The following is a 16,760-nucleotide window of genomic DNA, read 5'->3' as shown; positions in this document are numbered from 1 at the left end:
CATGGTTTACATCCCATGAATAAGTGTGAAAAATGGAGTAAACTCCCGATTGCGTCATCCCAACAGGTTCGGGTGACGGACAAGGCCGGTCCACTGCGTCCGGAGTGTACCATGGAGAGGCACAATAGATTAAACAATTTCCTTCTCGGTCATCGTTGGGACACAACCCAAACTGCAAAATGGAGGAGGTGCAGTCATATCTAGAGCTGGGAAATGCGCCTGTCCTAGTCTTCAGAGGATGTCTCCCTTTATGATGATCGAGGACGTGAAGAAAGCCCTGAACTGTATTCCGCGTTTAGAGACTTGTTCACCAGCAGGGATGAGATAGGAGGCGATTCGTTCAGGGTGTCTATGGTAGGTTGTTCTCAAACAAGAACGACGTGTAATGGATGAAGTGGTTGCTATATAAGGGGTGTCCCGAACGTTGTTCTCCAAACAGAATGAGACATACTTGGTAATTGATAAAGAGAAAGCTATTGAGGGTGTCCAAAAAGTGGTAGGTTGTTCATCAACAAGGATGAAACATAATCAAAAAGAGGCGGTTAAACGGGGTGTCTCAAACTACTCTAGGTTGTTCTCCGACGATATATCCTGAGGTGTTGGGAGGTGACACGGGACAATAGACCCATTTACATTTAGAAGTTGACAGAAGACCTCCTGAGATGTTGGGAGGTGATTAAGGAAGGAGAGTATATTCGCATTCAGAGGTGACAGAAGACGTTTTTAGGTGGTTTTATACGATCTGATGGGACGGAGGACGTGGAGGCATTTGCATGCTGAGGCGACAGGAGACGTTCATAAATAGTCTGAGGTGTTGGTAGGTGACAATGACAAAAGAACCATTTTTGCATTAAGCATTTTGAGGTGGACTACAATGATGAGATGGGACGAAAGACAGAACGTTGTTTTGAGGTGGACTGAGATGGGAGTGAAGACAGAGGCGACATATGACGTCAGAGACAGCCTGAGATATTGGGAGGTAACGATGGGAGATGTAGAGGCATTCGCATGCCGAGGCGACAGAAGACGTCAAAAGGACATCCTGAGATGTTTGGAGGGGTCCAAGGACAGAAGAGGACATTCGCATTCCGAAGGGACAGAAGACGTCCGGAAATTAGCCTGAGATGATAAGAGGTGATTGAGGACAGTATGCATTCGCATTCAGAGGTGACAGAAGACGTCCAGAGATATCCCGAGGTGTTGGGAGGTGATGTAGGACAGAAGATGCATTCGCATTAAGAGGTGACAGAAGATGTTCATTGGCAGCCTTAGATGTTGGGAGGTGAGACAGATGTCAAGAGAGAACATTCGCATTCAAAACGGACAGCATACGTTTTTTTTTATGGACTAAGATGATTAGATTGGACGGGAGACATAAAGGCATCGCATTAAGAGGCGACAGATGATGTCCAGAGATAAGTGTATGATATTTACTGAATGAAGCTGTAGCCATTTAGGATGTCTCAATGACAGTAGGCTGTTCTAGCTTTTCAGGATGTCCCAGAAGACGGTACGTTGTTCCTTAGCAAGGATGGGACATCAAAAGAGACAGCTACTCAGGAGATAAGTTGTCCTCAAACACGGGGATGAGATGTACTGGATGATATGGTAGCTATTCAGGTTGTATCAAAGACAGTACGTTGTTCTTCAACAGGGATTGGACATGACAATAAAGAGACAATCATTCGGATGAGGTTGTCCTCAAACAAGAATGAGATGTACTCGATCACGCGGAACCTTTACAGGATGTCCCAAAGTACAGTAGGTTGATCTCCAACTAGGATGAGACTTATCTGTAAAGATAACGCTATTCAGGGTGTCTCAAAGGACACCAGGTAATTCTGAAGCAAGGTGAAGTTGTCTGGCCATTCTTGGCAGGCAGTGGGGACTTTGTTATTGCAAATGCTTGACTGTCAGCGATGCAATTAAATCCTAGTAGGTGATCTTGATCACACAACCAGGCAAACAGCAAGCCACACCAGTGGGACAAAACAAGAAGAAACAGTAATTCAGCCATATCTCATACAATGATATATTTAAAAAAAATACTAGTATCAAGTACTTTGGGTACCCGGTAACAATAGGTGTATTGCAGTAACTATTAGTCAATTTTCACACACGGTTGTGTTTCAGTTCACATTATCACTTTGAGTACCAATTTCAGCTGAATGACGATTTGGCACATTTAGACATTAGAAACACATGAGATTTGTACTAAACCTTAGCATTTTCAGATCACATCTCAAGATTCTTGGACAACATCCCCGAGTAAATTCAAGCACTGGTTTTTAGAATATGAAGCACAGGCTTTTAACAAAACATTATTCAGGCAGAATGGTCGCTGAGATTTTGATCAAGACAATTAAACAACAACACCCTAGTTACATGCATCTGTGAGATATACATGTATTTGCTCTGAAGGCTTCATACAGTGTAAATAAGAACAGGGCAAGTAACTTTAGCCGCCTCTGACTGTAAGTAGGGAATTGTATTGTCGTGACATCAATTCTGTTTGAATTTTGACACATACCTTTGTGTTTGGCAGCGCCTTTTGAGATGGCAATACCCTGTTAGAGACAAATGTGACAAGTCTGAATGTCGTCATCACAACTGTTTATCACGCATTGCTTAGTATGACTGAGATCAAATTGGAATACTAACTTTGGCTCTGTCGTCTCCAAAAGGATGGGGTAAGGATCCATTATTGACACTGTATCCTGCTCAACTTATGAATTTAAGGATTGACCATAGGCAACACCATTTGGGCTAGAACTTGAAATCATAACGCAATTAGAACTCCTTCATAAACACGTGAATGACAATGTCAAGGACGGGAGTCTGTTCTTTGTTTTCCAGAGAACGGCCTTCAGGGTATTGAATGGGTTTTCACTTCATTTTGAAGGATTTCTAATTGCTTTAGGATTTCAAAATGGTGCCAAAATGGTAGTACCTATGGTCAACCTTAAAAGTTAGTAGAACACATTGTCAAAAGTCGTAAAACATAATCAATCATAATTTGAGAAGGTAAATCTGTCGATTAAAAGTTACATTCAAACCACATGCACAACAACAAAAATATTAAAACTATTCTCTCAGGGAAACCAATGAACAAAGCTGTTCTCTAGCAGTTTACATTACTGAAGCAGCAGTTCCATCAAAACAGCTACTGGAAGAAAATTAGTACAATATTGGATCAACTATGTTAGAAATGGTGCACTTTAACTGACTCACTAAACTCCAAAAGATGATAACACTGCACTTGACTTGAATGGACAGCGGTTGACTCATGATAAAATTGGTGGTATTTATATAGCGCTTATCACCAACAAGGGCCTGTACCAAAGCACTTCACAATAACAGTCGCCTGAAATCAACAGACCTTGTCCAAACTAAATAAATTGCTAAGTAAGTAAGTAAATTACTAAGTAAATTGCGAGCCCAAGTTGTCCCTTTGAATCATTCACATGAAGACAAAGTCCAAAGTTCAAGTAAGTTACAGTAAACACAAACCAATTGAATATAAAAAGTTGTCCACTGATATTACATGGACCAAACTGTTCCAAGCACGTGACAAGTCTATTGATCAACACAACTTCATTTCTTGCTAAAGAAATAATTTGCCGGTACAAATGGCATTTTTGTTACAGTCGCTTCCACAAATTTATTCCGCACTTGAATTTTTAAGTGAGTGTCTATCTTTGAAAATGGCGTCTCCACGTAACCCATCGAGACGTTGACTCGTAAAGATGGCGATGGACAGCCACTTGTGATGTAACCAATTTCTTTTCCACCTTCACTGTCAAATATCTTAGCACCGCCTGAAATGGAATGGACAATGATGAATTTACAACTTCAGAAAATGTCAGAACATAAGAATGGTGCACACATGGGATTCTTTTCCACCCAATCAACTGAAAATGGACTCTAGATGCATATTTATGCACCAACTTTACATGTGTAATAATAACATGTCTCGCTTCAAATGTATACATACACGCACTGACGGACTACGGACATCTCTCAAGTTTTTAATGACATGCCATTATGAGCTACAGGTAACAGGCTTTTGAAAAATCGACCCGAGGAATTCTCAAGGAGAAATTACTTACTTCGTGGAGGAGCACCTCCGACTGATAAGAAGCCTACCCTCCTTTTCTTTGGTTTCTCTTTCAATGTCTGGAGAATTTCAGGAGCACCTGGAAAATCAGCTGCAGCTCGTCGCCTTTTACCTGAAAATTAGGAATTTATTCTGATGAAATGTATGTTGTCGGATGTTGATAGTTCAAATAATAGAGGAGTAACAAATACAAGATGCCTCCCTCAAAAGTGCCATTTTAAGAGTTCTAACATTAGGTGTATCATTGTAGAAATGCCTTTAAAAGCTTTCCATGTGTCTATGTTTGGCCTCTTCAATACAAGAATGCCATCAAAAGAATTTGAGAAAGATGGTCAGCTAGACATGTAGTCTATTTGAACACAATCTGACATAATTTGTCCATTAGACCAGATCAGTACCTCTTCTACAGTTTACACAAAATAGAGCCAGTGTCACATCACCATGCGGAATTGGTGTTTGAACTTATGTCATTCTGTGGCCAAAACTGCACTCAACACACGACCCGTCATATTCCAATTTGTGCCGTTTCTCCAATTTGTGCCGTTTATTTTTATCTAAAAATCATCTCTACTCACTAATAGTCCATGCTAAGCCAGCTTCGATGGGATTAGTGGTCTCATTTATTTTTATCTAAAAACCATCTCTACTCACTAATAGTCCATGCTAAGCCAGCTTCGATGGGATTAGTGGTCTCGTTTATTTTTATCTAAAAACCATCTCTACTCACTAATAGTCCAAGCTAAGCCAGCTTCGATGGGATTGGTAGTCTCATCGATATCACTACCATATAAACATAACCCTGCTTCTAACCGTAAACTATCCCTGGCAGCAAGACCAGCTAGGCGGACCTCCTCATCGGAAGAATGCAACAACCAGTCAGTGATAAATGCGGCCTTGTCTTGTGGGATTGATATCTGAAAAGAAGTCAGTGCCAAAGTTTAAATTCTTCGATCTTTGATTCTTAAATCTACTGTCGTTGGGCATTAGACGTAGATCTACGTTGCTGGGCCTTAAAGATGTAGATTTACGTTGCTGGGCCTTAAAGACGTAGATTTACGTTGCTGGGCCTTAAAGAACTGGGCCTTAGAGACGTAGATCTACGTTGCTTGGCCTTAAAGACGTAGATTTACACTACTTGGCCTTAAAGATGTAGATTTACATTGCTGGGCCTTAAAGACGTAGATTTACGCTGCTGGGCCTTAAAGACGTTGATCGATCTTGTCGGGCACCCAAGTTATTAGATTCAACAAAACATTTCATTACCTCCACTCCATCTTCTCCAGTGTAACCACATCGCGTCACCCGGCACTTTTGCACTCCAAAAACTGTTGTTGTCACACTGGTCATAAAAGGCAGACTCTCCAATTGTATCCCTAAACCAGGGTCTAACGCCTTTATCATACCTGGACCTAAGCAAAAGAATAACAAGTACATGAGAGGTGCTTAAGATGCAAAACGCTCTGGACACAGGCCACTTTGGCAAAAATTTAGCTTAGCAAAAAAGATCATCATCAGCAATGCCTTGCCTTTTGACGCTTACAAGAGACTAGATGACTAACTATGCAGTTAGAAGATAGATCCATGGGCAATTTCCAAGAAGCTCCACAATGTTTACTAACCTTGCACTGCTAATAGTGCATTATCTAATTTTTCTATCTTGACATTGTGACCCCAGGCCTTGAACTCCTCTTCTCTATTCTGCAATTATAGAAAAATAGGTGAACTGTTTAAGGGTGATAGGCAGGGTCAGCTAGATAAATAGTTCCTGCTCTGTGTATGTCAACTGGTTATCAACAAATACATTGGCTAAATGTGTGTCAAGGAGAAATGTTGACAGTGGTCCGATCTGTCAATCAAACTTTATTTCCCTGGATCACACAATCATATCCAAATCATCAGGAAGGATTTATTTTGCAATTGATAAAGTTGTCAATATTGTGTCGCAAGATGTCATGTCAAAAAAACAATTTGATAAGGCATTTTGCAACTAATAAAGTTGTCAATATTGTGTCGCAAGATGTCATGTCAAAAAAACAATTTGATAAGGCATAATCTACAAACTGACACACCAAAAAGAACACAATAGGCAACATGCCACACTGTCAAAAAGTTGGCTTTAATAAACTATTTGCCCAGTAGTCTCCACCCAAAATTTCTCTGGCTGGGTGCTGTGACCATATTTTGTCTCAAGTTCAGTTTTCATGACCTGGCTGGCAGCAGAATCTGTCCAGGCACAATCTGTCCAATTGGCACGATTCTGTCTGGGTGCCTACCTCTTGTCTGGGTGCTAAAATGGAAAAATTGAATCTGTCCAGATAGTGCACCTGGACAAAGAGCACAGTGGATATCCCATTTACCTTCATTAAAGCAAAGTCTTTCTCGGCGCACCCAGCATTTGAGACAACAAATAGGTAATCCTCTGATGTGTTGGTAACAATTAGATCGTCAATGATGCCACCCGATTCTGTGGTGAACACAGACAAACAACCTTGATTCTCTTTCAAACCTTGGACATCAGCAACTGTTAAGCTTTCTATGAACCTGCACAAATAGAGAAAATAGATAAGCAGTTATCTGGTTAAGTCCATTCTGGGGCACAAAGTATTGTCCTTAATGGACAGGTGTCCTGATTAGAGATATCAAATTGAATGGAAACAATCAATTTCTCACCAAAAATACTGTCCTTAATAAATCGGATATCCTTATTAGAGAGGTGTCCGCTTGTATTAAGAGAGGTTGCAATTTTGACAATGCTGCTTCGAAGACTGCCACAAAACAATTGGTAATTCAAAAGATTTAACTTTACTGGTCGTACGAGTAGGCCTTTTTTAAGGGCAAACATACGTACTTGATTTTATCCTTCCCATAGATTTTAGTCTGGAGCATGTGCGAAACATCAAATACTGATGCATGACTACGGCAGTGGAGGTGAGAATCCTTGATGGAATCCTTATACTGGACTGGCATCGACCATCCAGCAAAGTCCACCATCTTGCCACCAAGTTTCACATGGTAATCGTGCAGGACTGTTTTCTTCAAATCCTTTGCCTGAAAATTAAGCGGATACAAACAACTGTCAATTACACAGGAAGCCATCAATGAATGATGTGCTATTTTGTACATGTATGACAAAGACAATGTCGTATTAGGAAACTTCTTGGTACTGCCCTTGGTTGAGGAAGACTGGAGGGGTCAACATTTAAATAGACAATCTGTGACACTGTATGATCTGCAACTTGAGTAGCCTAAACTTGAGTATCCTCATCGATCCTTTATCGCTGATCTGTCATGTTTGGTCGAAAGTAGACCAATAAACTAAAGGCAACTAATTATTAGAAGATGATGCAAATCAAATGGATCAAAACGTTACAGAGATGGATCATCATGGTGACAGCCTCCTCCACCGAGAACAGATAGGCATGCAGCATGCGTAGGTCAAGAGATGTCTTGCACAGACATGCATGATCTGACCGGAGTGCATGATGATGAGGATGACATAGGCCTACGGCTAGTACTAGCCTACTGTCTGATGAATTGAATGTCAAACTTTTGAGGTCATTCTTTCATATAATTTATTATGATAATCACCTCGGTTGCATAACTATGACGTGCTAAGAATTCACAGAACTTAGTTCTCCCACGCTGATGTCTACATAATGATGTTAATTGTGCAGATCGTGAAATAAATGACATTTTGCAAGTACAATATTCCTAAACTGGAAAAATTAACTTGACCCAGTTACTACAGGAATACTCGTTACGCATGCGCAAATTCACCTACATCACTAAATTAGGTCAAAATAAAAATATGTTTTAAGTAAATTATAGTTCAACAGATATATGGAATAGAATATAGAGACACGGAAATTACCCCTCATAAGGTTGTTAATGGCATTGGCTTTGTATATTTGAAGTAGAAACATTCCAAATATTTTCGAAAAATGGTGGCCGCCTTGCAAAACGATGCAGACGAAGTCGTTCGTCAAGCTTAATTTGATTGGCTCTTGCACAGTTAGGCAAATTTGGTTTACATCAATTTACCCCAATAAGATACAATAAAGCTCAGTTAAAGTTTGTTTAACTCAAAGATCACAACGTTTTCTTATGATAAATACTAAACTTTAGCATATTGTTGCTATATTCTATTAGTTTTACAAACTTTCGTCAAAAATTCCCATTTTCTCAACAACCAATCAGAATGTGTCTTGTATAATGTTTTAGTCAAACGATTCTTTACCAATTTCGACCAGGAAGTTTGAGACCAAAAACATCGAAAATGTTGTATTTGGAAGATTATCTGGAAAGTAGGTGTTGTTATAGTTACGTGATGAAAACCAAAGAAATACCCCTTTCATTTGCAGCCCAAAATACCTTGGTATACGCCCCAAATCGTTCATTTTCCACACTTTCTTTTTTGCAGTGATTGAAAATCTTCCCATGGAAATGAGGGAAAGATTCACTGAAATGCGTGAAATGGACTTGCAAGTTAACAGTAAGTGATGGAAAAACTAGAAATTAAGCTTAAAACCTACAAATTTGGCCAGAAACGTGCAAAATCCAAAAATTTTAGTTTGGACTATATTTACTAGATGGCACCACCAGTCATGTAATTTCGTATTGAAGACAGTCACAATCACAACGGCTCTGGTCAATTGAAGACATTGTCACCACTGCCTGGTTAGTCTATTTGGGCATTGTCGGGAACTTGCAGATCACAACCACAACCAGTCAGATCTGTTCAGGGCATTTGTCACAACCTAGAGTTTCTTCAAGACGACGTGATCCTGTGTCACAATCAGTCTTGTGTTTTGTCACAACCAGCCGGCCTGACCATTTCTGAACCAGTCTGTAGTCTCTCAAATAAGCTCTACCGACTTGCCTATTGAAGATTCAAGTTCCAGATATTATCCGAGCATTACGCTCTCACAACCTGTCTTGGTTAATGCCAACTTCTATGTATAACTCCATATCTGTCAACTTCAGATTCTATGGACAGTCTAGACGAACGCATCAAGTCTTTCTTCAAAAAGTGTCTGCAGCCAAACGTGGATGCTGATTGGAAGACCGACAATTTTGGTAAAATCAAGGAGGACTACTACAATGCACTGGAAAATGCAGATGAGAAAGTCCAGTTAGCCAATCAAATTTATGAGCTTGTAAGTTGATGTAAATGTACTGTGCTGTTATTGAGTCAGTTATTATGGCTTTCGATTGTTCCAAGTCTGAGAACATTTTTGTTCCCTAAAACTAAAATGACGTATAGACCTAGTACTAAGAGACCTATACTACTCTGTTGAGTCCTGTTAATGAAATTTTCAGCCTTGCAAGGAAAGTGTGGTATTTTGCCGAGTTTATTGAAATGAAAAACAGCATAATTTATTGATAAACATTTTAATCCCTTTATTTATACCCCAAAGCAGCCTAAAACTCATGTGAGCCCCACTGTAGTGCATGGTCATGGAGGATTTTGACTTCATCATTTCTCCATGCAAATGAGGAACCCTTCCACTTACTCTCTCATAAACTAAAATATATAATTTCAGGTTGACCGACATTTACGAAAATTGGACCAGGAATTACAAAAGTTTAAAATGGAGTTGGAAGCTGATAATGCTGGAATTACAGAAGTATTAGAAAAACGGTCTTTAGAGTTAGATATTCCTCAACAGGCAATGAATAATCATAGATTTAAAGGTGCGTTGAATGAAAGTTATGATGCAAAATTGTTGGAAAGATCAAAATTAAAAAATGCGTGTACATTTTGCGGTAATTTGAGAAAGATTTTCTTCTTTGGCGTTTTTTCTCTCCTCTTTATCATCAGTAGGCCTATGGGGCACTGGACAGGATCCTTTGCAATATTAGCATTTTTGATTGAAAGACCAATGTGAAGCCTAACAATAAGATAAAGAAGACGCTTTCTGCTGTGTGCACAAGAGAAGGTTCTCTGCCAACTAGTCAAATGAAAAACTTGCGCCGGCTCTAATTCCTATCTGTATCATATCATTGATTAAATCAACGGCCATTTCCTTTCAGAGCGAAAACACCTCCATGCAGCCCTTACGAATCACGTCGACAAACGGTCCAGTACCGACAAAGTCTTGTCATCGCTGGCCAATGAAGCAGCTAGAGAAACCCTTACGTCCCACAGAAGTGCTACCTCATCTCCAAGTGTCTTTACATCAAACGCTCCTCAGTCGTCACTGGGATACAACGTTGTCCAAAATCAACCGTCAAGGAAAGTTACCGTTGGTATGTATGACGATGAGTGTCTACTGAATGATTTGGCTCACTCCATTAATTATATTATTCTTCAGTTTTGGTCTTCAATTTAGCTCCGCCCTCGCGGTTTTGGCGAGTTGGCCAATACCTCCTGTTCGGTATTCCTTAAACCATCCCTATGATAAGAACAGGTCAACCATAGTGTGTATGTCTATCTATACACGGGGCGCCATCTAAATAAACCCAATCAATAAAAAATCAGGTCAAAATGATGTGGCATGAAATAAATACAATTCTAATATCAAACTGGCTTGACATATCTAACAAGTGCTCATTCATTGTTATTTTAATTTTTTTTTAGGTCAAATGGGTGCAGGTAGCAATGCTGCTATCGCTGCTGCAGCATCGCAAGCGATCGCAGCCACGCAGCAAATGCAGCAGGGAAGGCGCACGGCTAGTCTGAAAGCTAGCTATGAGGCCATGAGCAAAAGTTCAAATTTCGCCCAAGAGTTGTTGGGTGGTTATGCTGGTGCTGCTGCGGCATTAAATTCTGAAGCACCGCCGCCCCCCGCCCCAACAACGTCATCATCCACTTCCAGATCTAGTAGGAGTAGTAAAAAGTTAGTATGTCTTTGATTGGTCCTAAACTTTCTGTGCAATTCTGTCCATTGGCTTATTCCAAGATCGATTCCTGGACTACATGACTGAAGAAGTACTGCCCTTACTGTTGGTGCTTTAGCCTATGCTTTGACTTAAACAAAATTAGCCCAGTTTAGAAAGAGGTTCATTAGTGTAAGATAGGATGTCAAATACTCGAAGGTACAGTACATGTAGTCGTTGTTGAGTGCTGGTGCCAACCATGTTTGATGGTGCCTTGATCATGACGTTGCATCAAGGACGATGGCCCATGTGGGCATCTAGTTCTTTCCTCTAGTCCTTCATTGTCATTCATGGACCAGCTGAAAGTAGGAATGTTGCTGTAGCCAAAACTACAGAGAGGATCTGCCAGAAACCTGTGTAAGAAATTTTGTTTAAAATGTCTCGCGAAACTCGTTGAGAATTTCAATTAAAAACTTCTTGCAGATCGAGTAGCAAGGCAGCAGCGGCAGCCGCCCGAGAAGCAGCTGCTCAACAACAACAACAGCAACAACAACAACAATCTTTAGCGCTAACGCAACCCTCAGTGATGCCGACGACCAGCCAACCTACGACTCAAACTGCTGGCACAACGGGCGAGGGAGAGGTGTTGGAAGAGGCACCAGCTGGTGTTGAATGGACGTACGATCCTAATGAACCACGATATTGTGTTTGTAACCAGGTTTCTTACGGTGATATGGTCGGCTGTGATAACGATGACGTAAGTATTGCAAGCTGGGAACAGGACAACAGTCAACATTTAAAAAATCTGGTAATAAGTCTTGCTCATTTTAAAAACAGCTGCGCACAAAATCTGGAGTGGCAATGGGAGTAACCATGAAAAACAGGATTAAATGTTCAATTGTGCATTCCTGTCACTTATCCATGTCTTTCTTCTTTCCAGTGTCCTATCGAGTGGTTCCATTACGGCTGTGTAGGTCTCACCCAAGCTCCAAAGGGCAAATGGTATTGTCCGCAGTGTCTTGCTGCAATGAAACGACGTGGGCGCAGATGAGGACATGATGACTGGTAGACGTGGGTTCAAACGATGGTACCAGTCTGGAGCATGTCTGCAACGGCTACTGGAGACAGGGGTAGAAAATGCTTTACTGGAGAACATGCGACCTAACTGAGAACAGACTAATAGCTTGCTTGTACTTGAGAACAGAATTGAGAAAATAACCCACTTGATAACAGATAAGAAAATAAAGATAACCGTGAAAAGACTAAAATATGACGAGAGGAGATTATTTCAAGTATCCAAGCTACATGTACTTGGTTGAAGTATCTAAGCTACATGTACTTGGTTGAAGTATCCAAACTACATGTACTTGGTTGAAGTATCCAAGCTACATGTACTTGGTTGAAGTATCCAAGCTACATGTACTTGAAATATTTTAAAAATGTAGATGCGAAGTTTTGAAAATAAACTCAAGAGAGGCGAAATTATCCCAGAGTGAGCTGAAGGCAACCCAGTAACAAATGAAATGGTCAATAAACTCTTCCTGAAAAAAACAACAAATGTACCTTTGGCCACGGTGGACATTGAACAAACCTCTCCTTGACTACTCTGTGTGGGTACTTAGTTGGTTTTGAGTTGGACTTGTGTTCCTTGTTGTGGAGTCGTGCAGTTAAGGGCATGAAATATAGTTGTCTTGTGGTATCTAGGTCTAACAATGAATAAGCATGCATATGCAGAAATATTGCTTGTTGCGGAGACGAAAATGGCTTGGTTGCGGAGGGCTTTATGATTGCTTGGAAGCATGTTGGCGGGCCTGATCCAGTCGGTGATTGGGGTCTTGTCCGACTCCTTAGAATAGGGGTTACATGTGTGATAATGAATTGAAAGAAAAACAAAAAAACTGTCTAAGTCTACTTGTACATGGTAAACTCCTTACTTTATAAAAACATATTGATGTGGTTCTAATTAAAAATCCAGGGATATAAGTCTATTTGGTGGGAAATGTTACCTCAATTATTCCATGATAACTTCTTAACCATAAAAATCAGATGGAATGAATTCATACTGTAAATTTCCTCTTCTGCTAAGGTGGTCTTAACAATCTTTGCATGAGCATAATATGGATTGTCCTTGGGTACCAATTCGTATTGATGATGTTACCAATTGCCGATATTGTGAGGCAGTGTCTGTACTTGATATCATGCTTAAAAAGTGCTGTTGAGACTAGCATAGTGTGGAACCTCCCTTATCAGACACCTCTGTTAGCAGGACACCTTCTTAATATGACTTTTTATCAGGACTCATCTCTGTCAGCACATATTTGTTAGTCCTTGGGTGTTCTTATTGGGAGGTTTTACCATAGTTTAAAAGGGCAGTAGTGTTTGTTATTTAAAAAAGCTGAAGAGTGATGTTAGCAAAAACTTTTAAAAGAGGAGTTCACTGTGTCGTCGCATGCCCAGGTGTGGGAGGTGGTCAGAATAGACAGATGCTGGTGTAAATAGGACTTTAACAAAGCAATGTTGGGTGTTCAAATGATTTAGTTATGGCTTGAATTGAGCCAGCTGACAAAGGTACTGGACATGCACGCCTGTCTGTTGGTGTAAGACGGTTGTGATTGAAGAATAGAACAATATGTCTGTTGAACATTGCCAGCACTCAATAAAGAATGAATTTTTCTACGACTCCGTCTGTGTTACATGTATGAACAACCTCCTTCTGTGTGCTCCAACAACACCAGGTGCAGAAGATCGTCTCATCCTACCATTTTCCTTGTCAGTACTGTCACATCCCAGCACCTTTAGGCTACCTCGGGAGTCTTCCGACGCCTCTGATTGCAAATGCCTCTACTGTCCTCTGTCACATTCTAAAATCTCGAGCCACCACAAAAAATATCTTCTGTCCTCTAATTATCAAGCCTCTGTCACCTCTGAATTCATTTGCATCAACTGTCCGCTGAAACCTCCAAACACCTCAGGCTATCTGTCACCTCGGAGTGCAAATGCCTGTACTGTCTTCTGTCCCATCATGCGATCATGAGCCACCTCAAAACGTCTTCTTTCACCTCTGAATACGAATACATCAACTGTCTGCCATCACCCCCAAACATCTCACGCTATCACTGGACGTCGTCTGTCACCTCCGAATGGGAATGTCCTCTCCTCTCTTCTGTCACCTCCCAACATCTCAGACTGTCTCGAGACGCTTTCTGTCGCCCCTGAATGCATATGGCTCTTCGTCTTCCGTCTGACCTCTTCATCTAAGGCCACCATTGGTCATCACCTGTCATGCGAATGTCATCGCCTCGGTCATCTCTAAACATCTCAGGCTGTACCTAGACGTCTTCTGTCGACTCTGAATGGAAAAGCATCCACGTCTTCCGCCCCACCTCATGCCTAAATACGTCTTTTGTCACCTCTGAATGCGAATATCCTCTCATATTCTCTGTCACCTCCCAACACCTCGGGCTGTCTCTGAACGTCCTCTGTCGCCTCTGCATGTGAATGCCGTGACGTTTTCAGAGACCGATCGCATTATCTAAATCTGCCTAAAATCGTCTTCAGTCATCTCTGAATGCGAACGTCATGTCCTTTTCTCAGTGTCTAAAGTCACCTTTAAACGTCTTCTGTCTCTTCTGCATGCGATTGCATCTACCGTCCTACGTTACCTCCTAAAACATTCGACCACTTCGTATTCCGTCCCATCTCATCATCTTAGGCCACCTGAAAACGTCCCTCTGTCGCTTTAGAATGCGAATGTCTCCACTGACTTCTGTCCTACCATCCTACCAATAGTTGTAGTTGAAGTCTCACTCTCCATTTAACTTTAAGATGATGACAATAGATAGAAGACAGTAGAGGCATTCCCATTCAGAAAAAGAAAAAAATGAAAGAGATAGCCATTGGTGTTGGGAGGTACAGAAGATGCATTCGCATTCAGATGGCCCAGAAGAAATTTTGAAGTGGGTTCAGATGATCAAATGGGCCAGAAAGCAGTAGATGCATTCGCATTCAGAGGTGAAAGAATAGTACAGTTTGAAGTGGCCTGAGATGATGAGATAAAGAAGACGGTATAGGCATTCGCATTCAGTTCCGAGAGAAGATAGACGTCCAGAGATAGGATGAGGTGTTATCCTATATTTGTCTTACCAAATGGACAGACCTAGTGTACAGGGTGTCTCAGAAAGGCATACGCAGTACCTCCATGACGTTGAGACATCTCCGTGACCTATGTCTGTCTGACCAAAGCAGATGCATTCGCATTCAGAGGTGATAGAAGACGTTTTTGGGTGGCCTAAGGTGATGAGGTGAGACGGAAGACGTCGAGGAATTCGCACTCAGAGGCGACAGAAAACGTCCAGAGATAGTCTGAGATTATGTGAGGTGACAGAGGACAGGAGAGGACATTCCTATTCAGAGGTGAACGAAGCATTCAGAAGAAGAAAAGACGCACAGAGATAGCCTGAGGTGTTGGGAGGTGACGGAGGACGGTGGATGCATTCGCATTCCGAGGTGAATGAGTACGGTTTGAATTGATGAGATAGGACAGATGACAGTAGAAGCACTCGCATTTAGAGGCGACAGACGATGCCCAGATATAGCCTGAGGTGTAGGAAGCTGACAAAGAACAGTACAGATGTATTCGCATTCAGAGGTGACAGAATACGCTTTAGTGGGTAGAGAGAGAGGACAGAAGATATAAGAGGCATTCGCATTCAGAGGCAATAAACTATTGACGTCCAGGGACATCCAGAGACAGCCTGAGATGTTTGTAGGTTACATAGGACAGGAGATGACATTCGCATTCACAGGTGACAGAAAACGATTGTAGGTGGCCTAGGATGATGAGGTGGGACGGAAAACGTGGAGGCATTTGCATTCAGAAGAGGCAGAAGACGCCAGAGATAGCCTAAGATGCTCGGATGTGGCAGAGGATAGACAAGACATTTGCATTCAGAGGTGACAGAAGGCTTTCTGAGGTGGCCCAGATCATGGGACGGGATATGAGACAATTCAGAAGCTACAGAAGACATAAAGATAGCATAATGTGTTAGGATGTGACATTGAACGCTGGACGCATTTCCTTTCTGAGGCGACCGATGTCGTTTTGAGGTGACTTGGATGATCGGATAGGACGGAAGACAAGAGAGGCATTCGCATTTAGAGGCGAGAAACGACATTTTTGGGTGGGCTGCGATGATGAGATGGGACGGAAGGCGTTGGGGCGATCGCATTCAGGGGCGACAGAAAACGTCTAAAGATAGTCTGGGAGGTGACAGAAGACCGGGGAGGCTTCAGAGGCGACAGAAGTCAATTTGAGGTGGCTTTTATCAGGAGATGGAACAAAAGACAGTGCAGGCATTCGAGAAGACATTTAGAGCGGGCCTTATGTGTTGGGGGACAGAAGATGCATTCTCATTCAGAAGTGTGGCAGAAGACGTTTTGAGGTGGGTTAAGATGGAGATGACACTAGAAGACAATAGAGGCATTAGCATTGAGAGAATTACAAATGTCGTTCAGAGCCAGCCTGTGATATAGTGAGGTGACAGAGGACTTTTGGTGCATTCGCAATGAGAGGCGACAGACGGCCTCTTGTATGTGACAGAGGACAGTAGAGGCATTCGCATTTAGAGGCGATAGAAAACGTTTTTAGGTGGCCTAAGATGATGAGATGACAAAAGGGGCATTCGCATTCAGAGGCGACAGAATTTGTCCAAAGATAGCCTGAGGTGTAAGGGGGTGACGGAAGACAGTAGATGCATTCGCATTCAGTGGTGAAAGGATGATGAGATATGACAGAAGACAGTAGAGGGATTTGCATTCAGTGGCG

The 16,760-nt window shown here is 41.6% G+C and overlaps 2 protein-coding genes across 2 annotated transcripts; one reads left to right on the top strand and one right to left on the bottom strand.

The window, feature by feature from the left end:
* Positions 1-2,008: 2,008 nt before the first annotated feature.
* On the bottom strand, positions 2,009-7,854 carry LOC135491557 (aminomethyltransferase, mitochondrial-like). Its single transcript, XM_064777529.1, has 8 exons — positions 7,706-7,854; positions 6,966-7,165; positions 6,475-6,658; positions 5,737-5,815; positions 5,381-5,526; positions 4,845-5,031; positions 4,110-4,229; positions 2,009-3,818 (listed from the first exon to the last, which is right to left on the bottom strand). The coding sequence occupies exons 1-8, from the start codon at positions 7,808-7,810 to the stop codon at positions 3,595-3,597; spliced, it is 1,245 nt and encodes a 414-aa protein (XP_064633599.1). The 5' UTR covers positions 7,811-7,854; the 3' UTR covers positions 2,009-3,594.
* A 483-nt stretch (positions 7,855-8,337) lies between these two features.
* LOC135491556 (inhibitor of growth protein 3-like) lies at positions 8,338-13,612 on the top strand. The gene is made up of 8 exons (XM_064777528.1): positions 8,338-8,421; positions 8,538-8,609; positions 9,101-9,273; positions 9,661-9,811; positions 10,151-10,366; positions 10,698-10,956; positions 11,420-11,693; positions 11,877-13,612. The coding sequence occupies exons 1-8, from the start codon at positions 8,394-8,396 to the stop codon at positions 11,985-11,987; spliced, it is 1,284 nt and encodes a 427-aa protein (XP_064633598.1). The 5' UTR covers positions 8,338-8,393; the 3' UTR covers positions 11,988-13,612.
* Positions 13,613-16,760: the final 3,148 nt, after the last annotated feature.

The sequence above is a fragment of the Lineus longissimus genome, chromosome 7 (genome assembly GCF_910592395.1).
Source record: "Lineus longissimus chromosome 7, tnLinLong1.2, whole genome shotgun sequence".
Classification (NCBI taxonomy): domain Eukaryota; kingdom Metazoa; phylum Nemertea; class Pilidiophora; order Heteronemertea; family Lineidae; genus Lineus; species Lineus longissimus.
The sequence above is the reverse complement of the archived record's forward strand: the minus strand, read 5'-3'. Positions and strand labels throughout refer to the sequence as shown.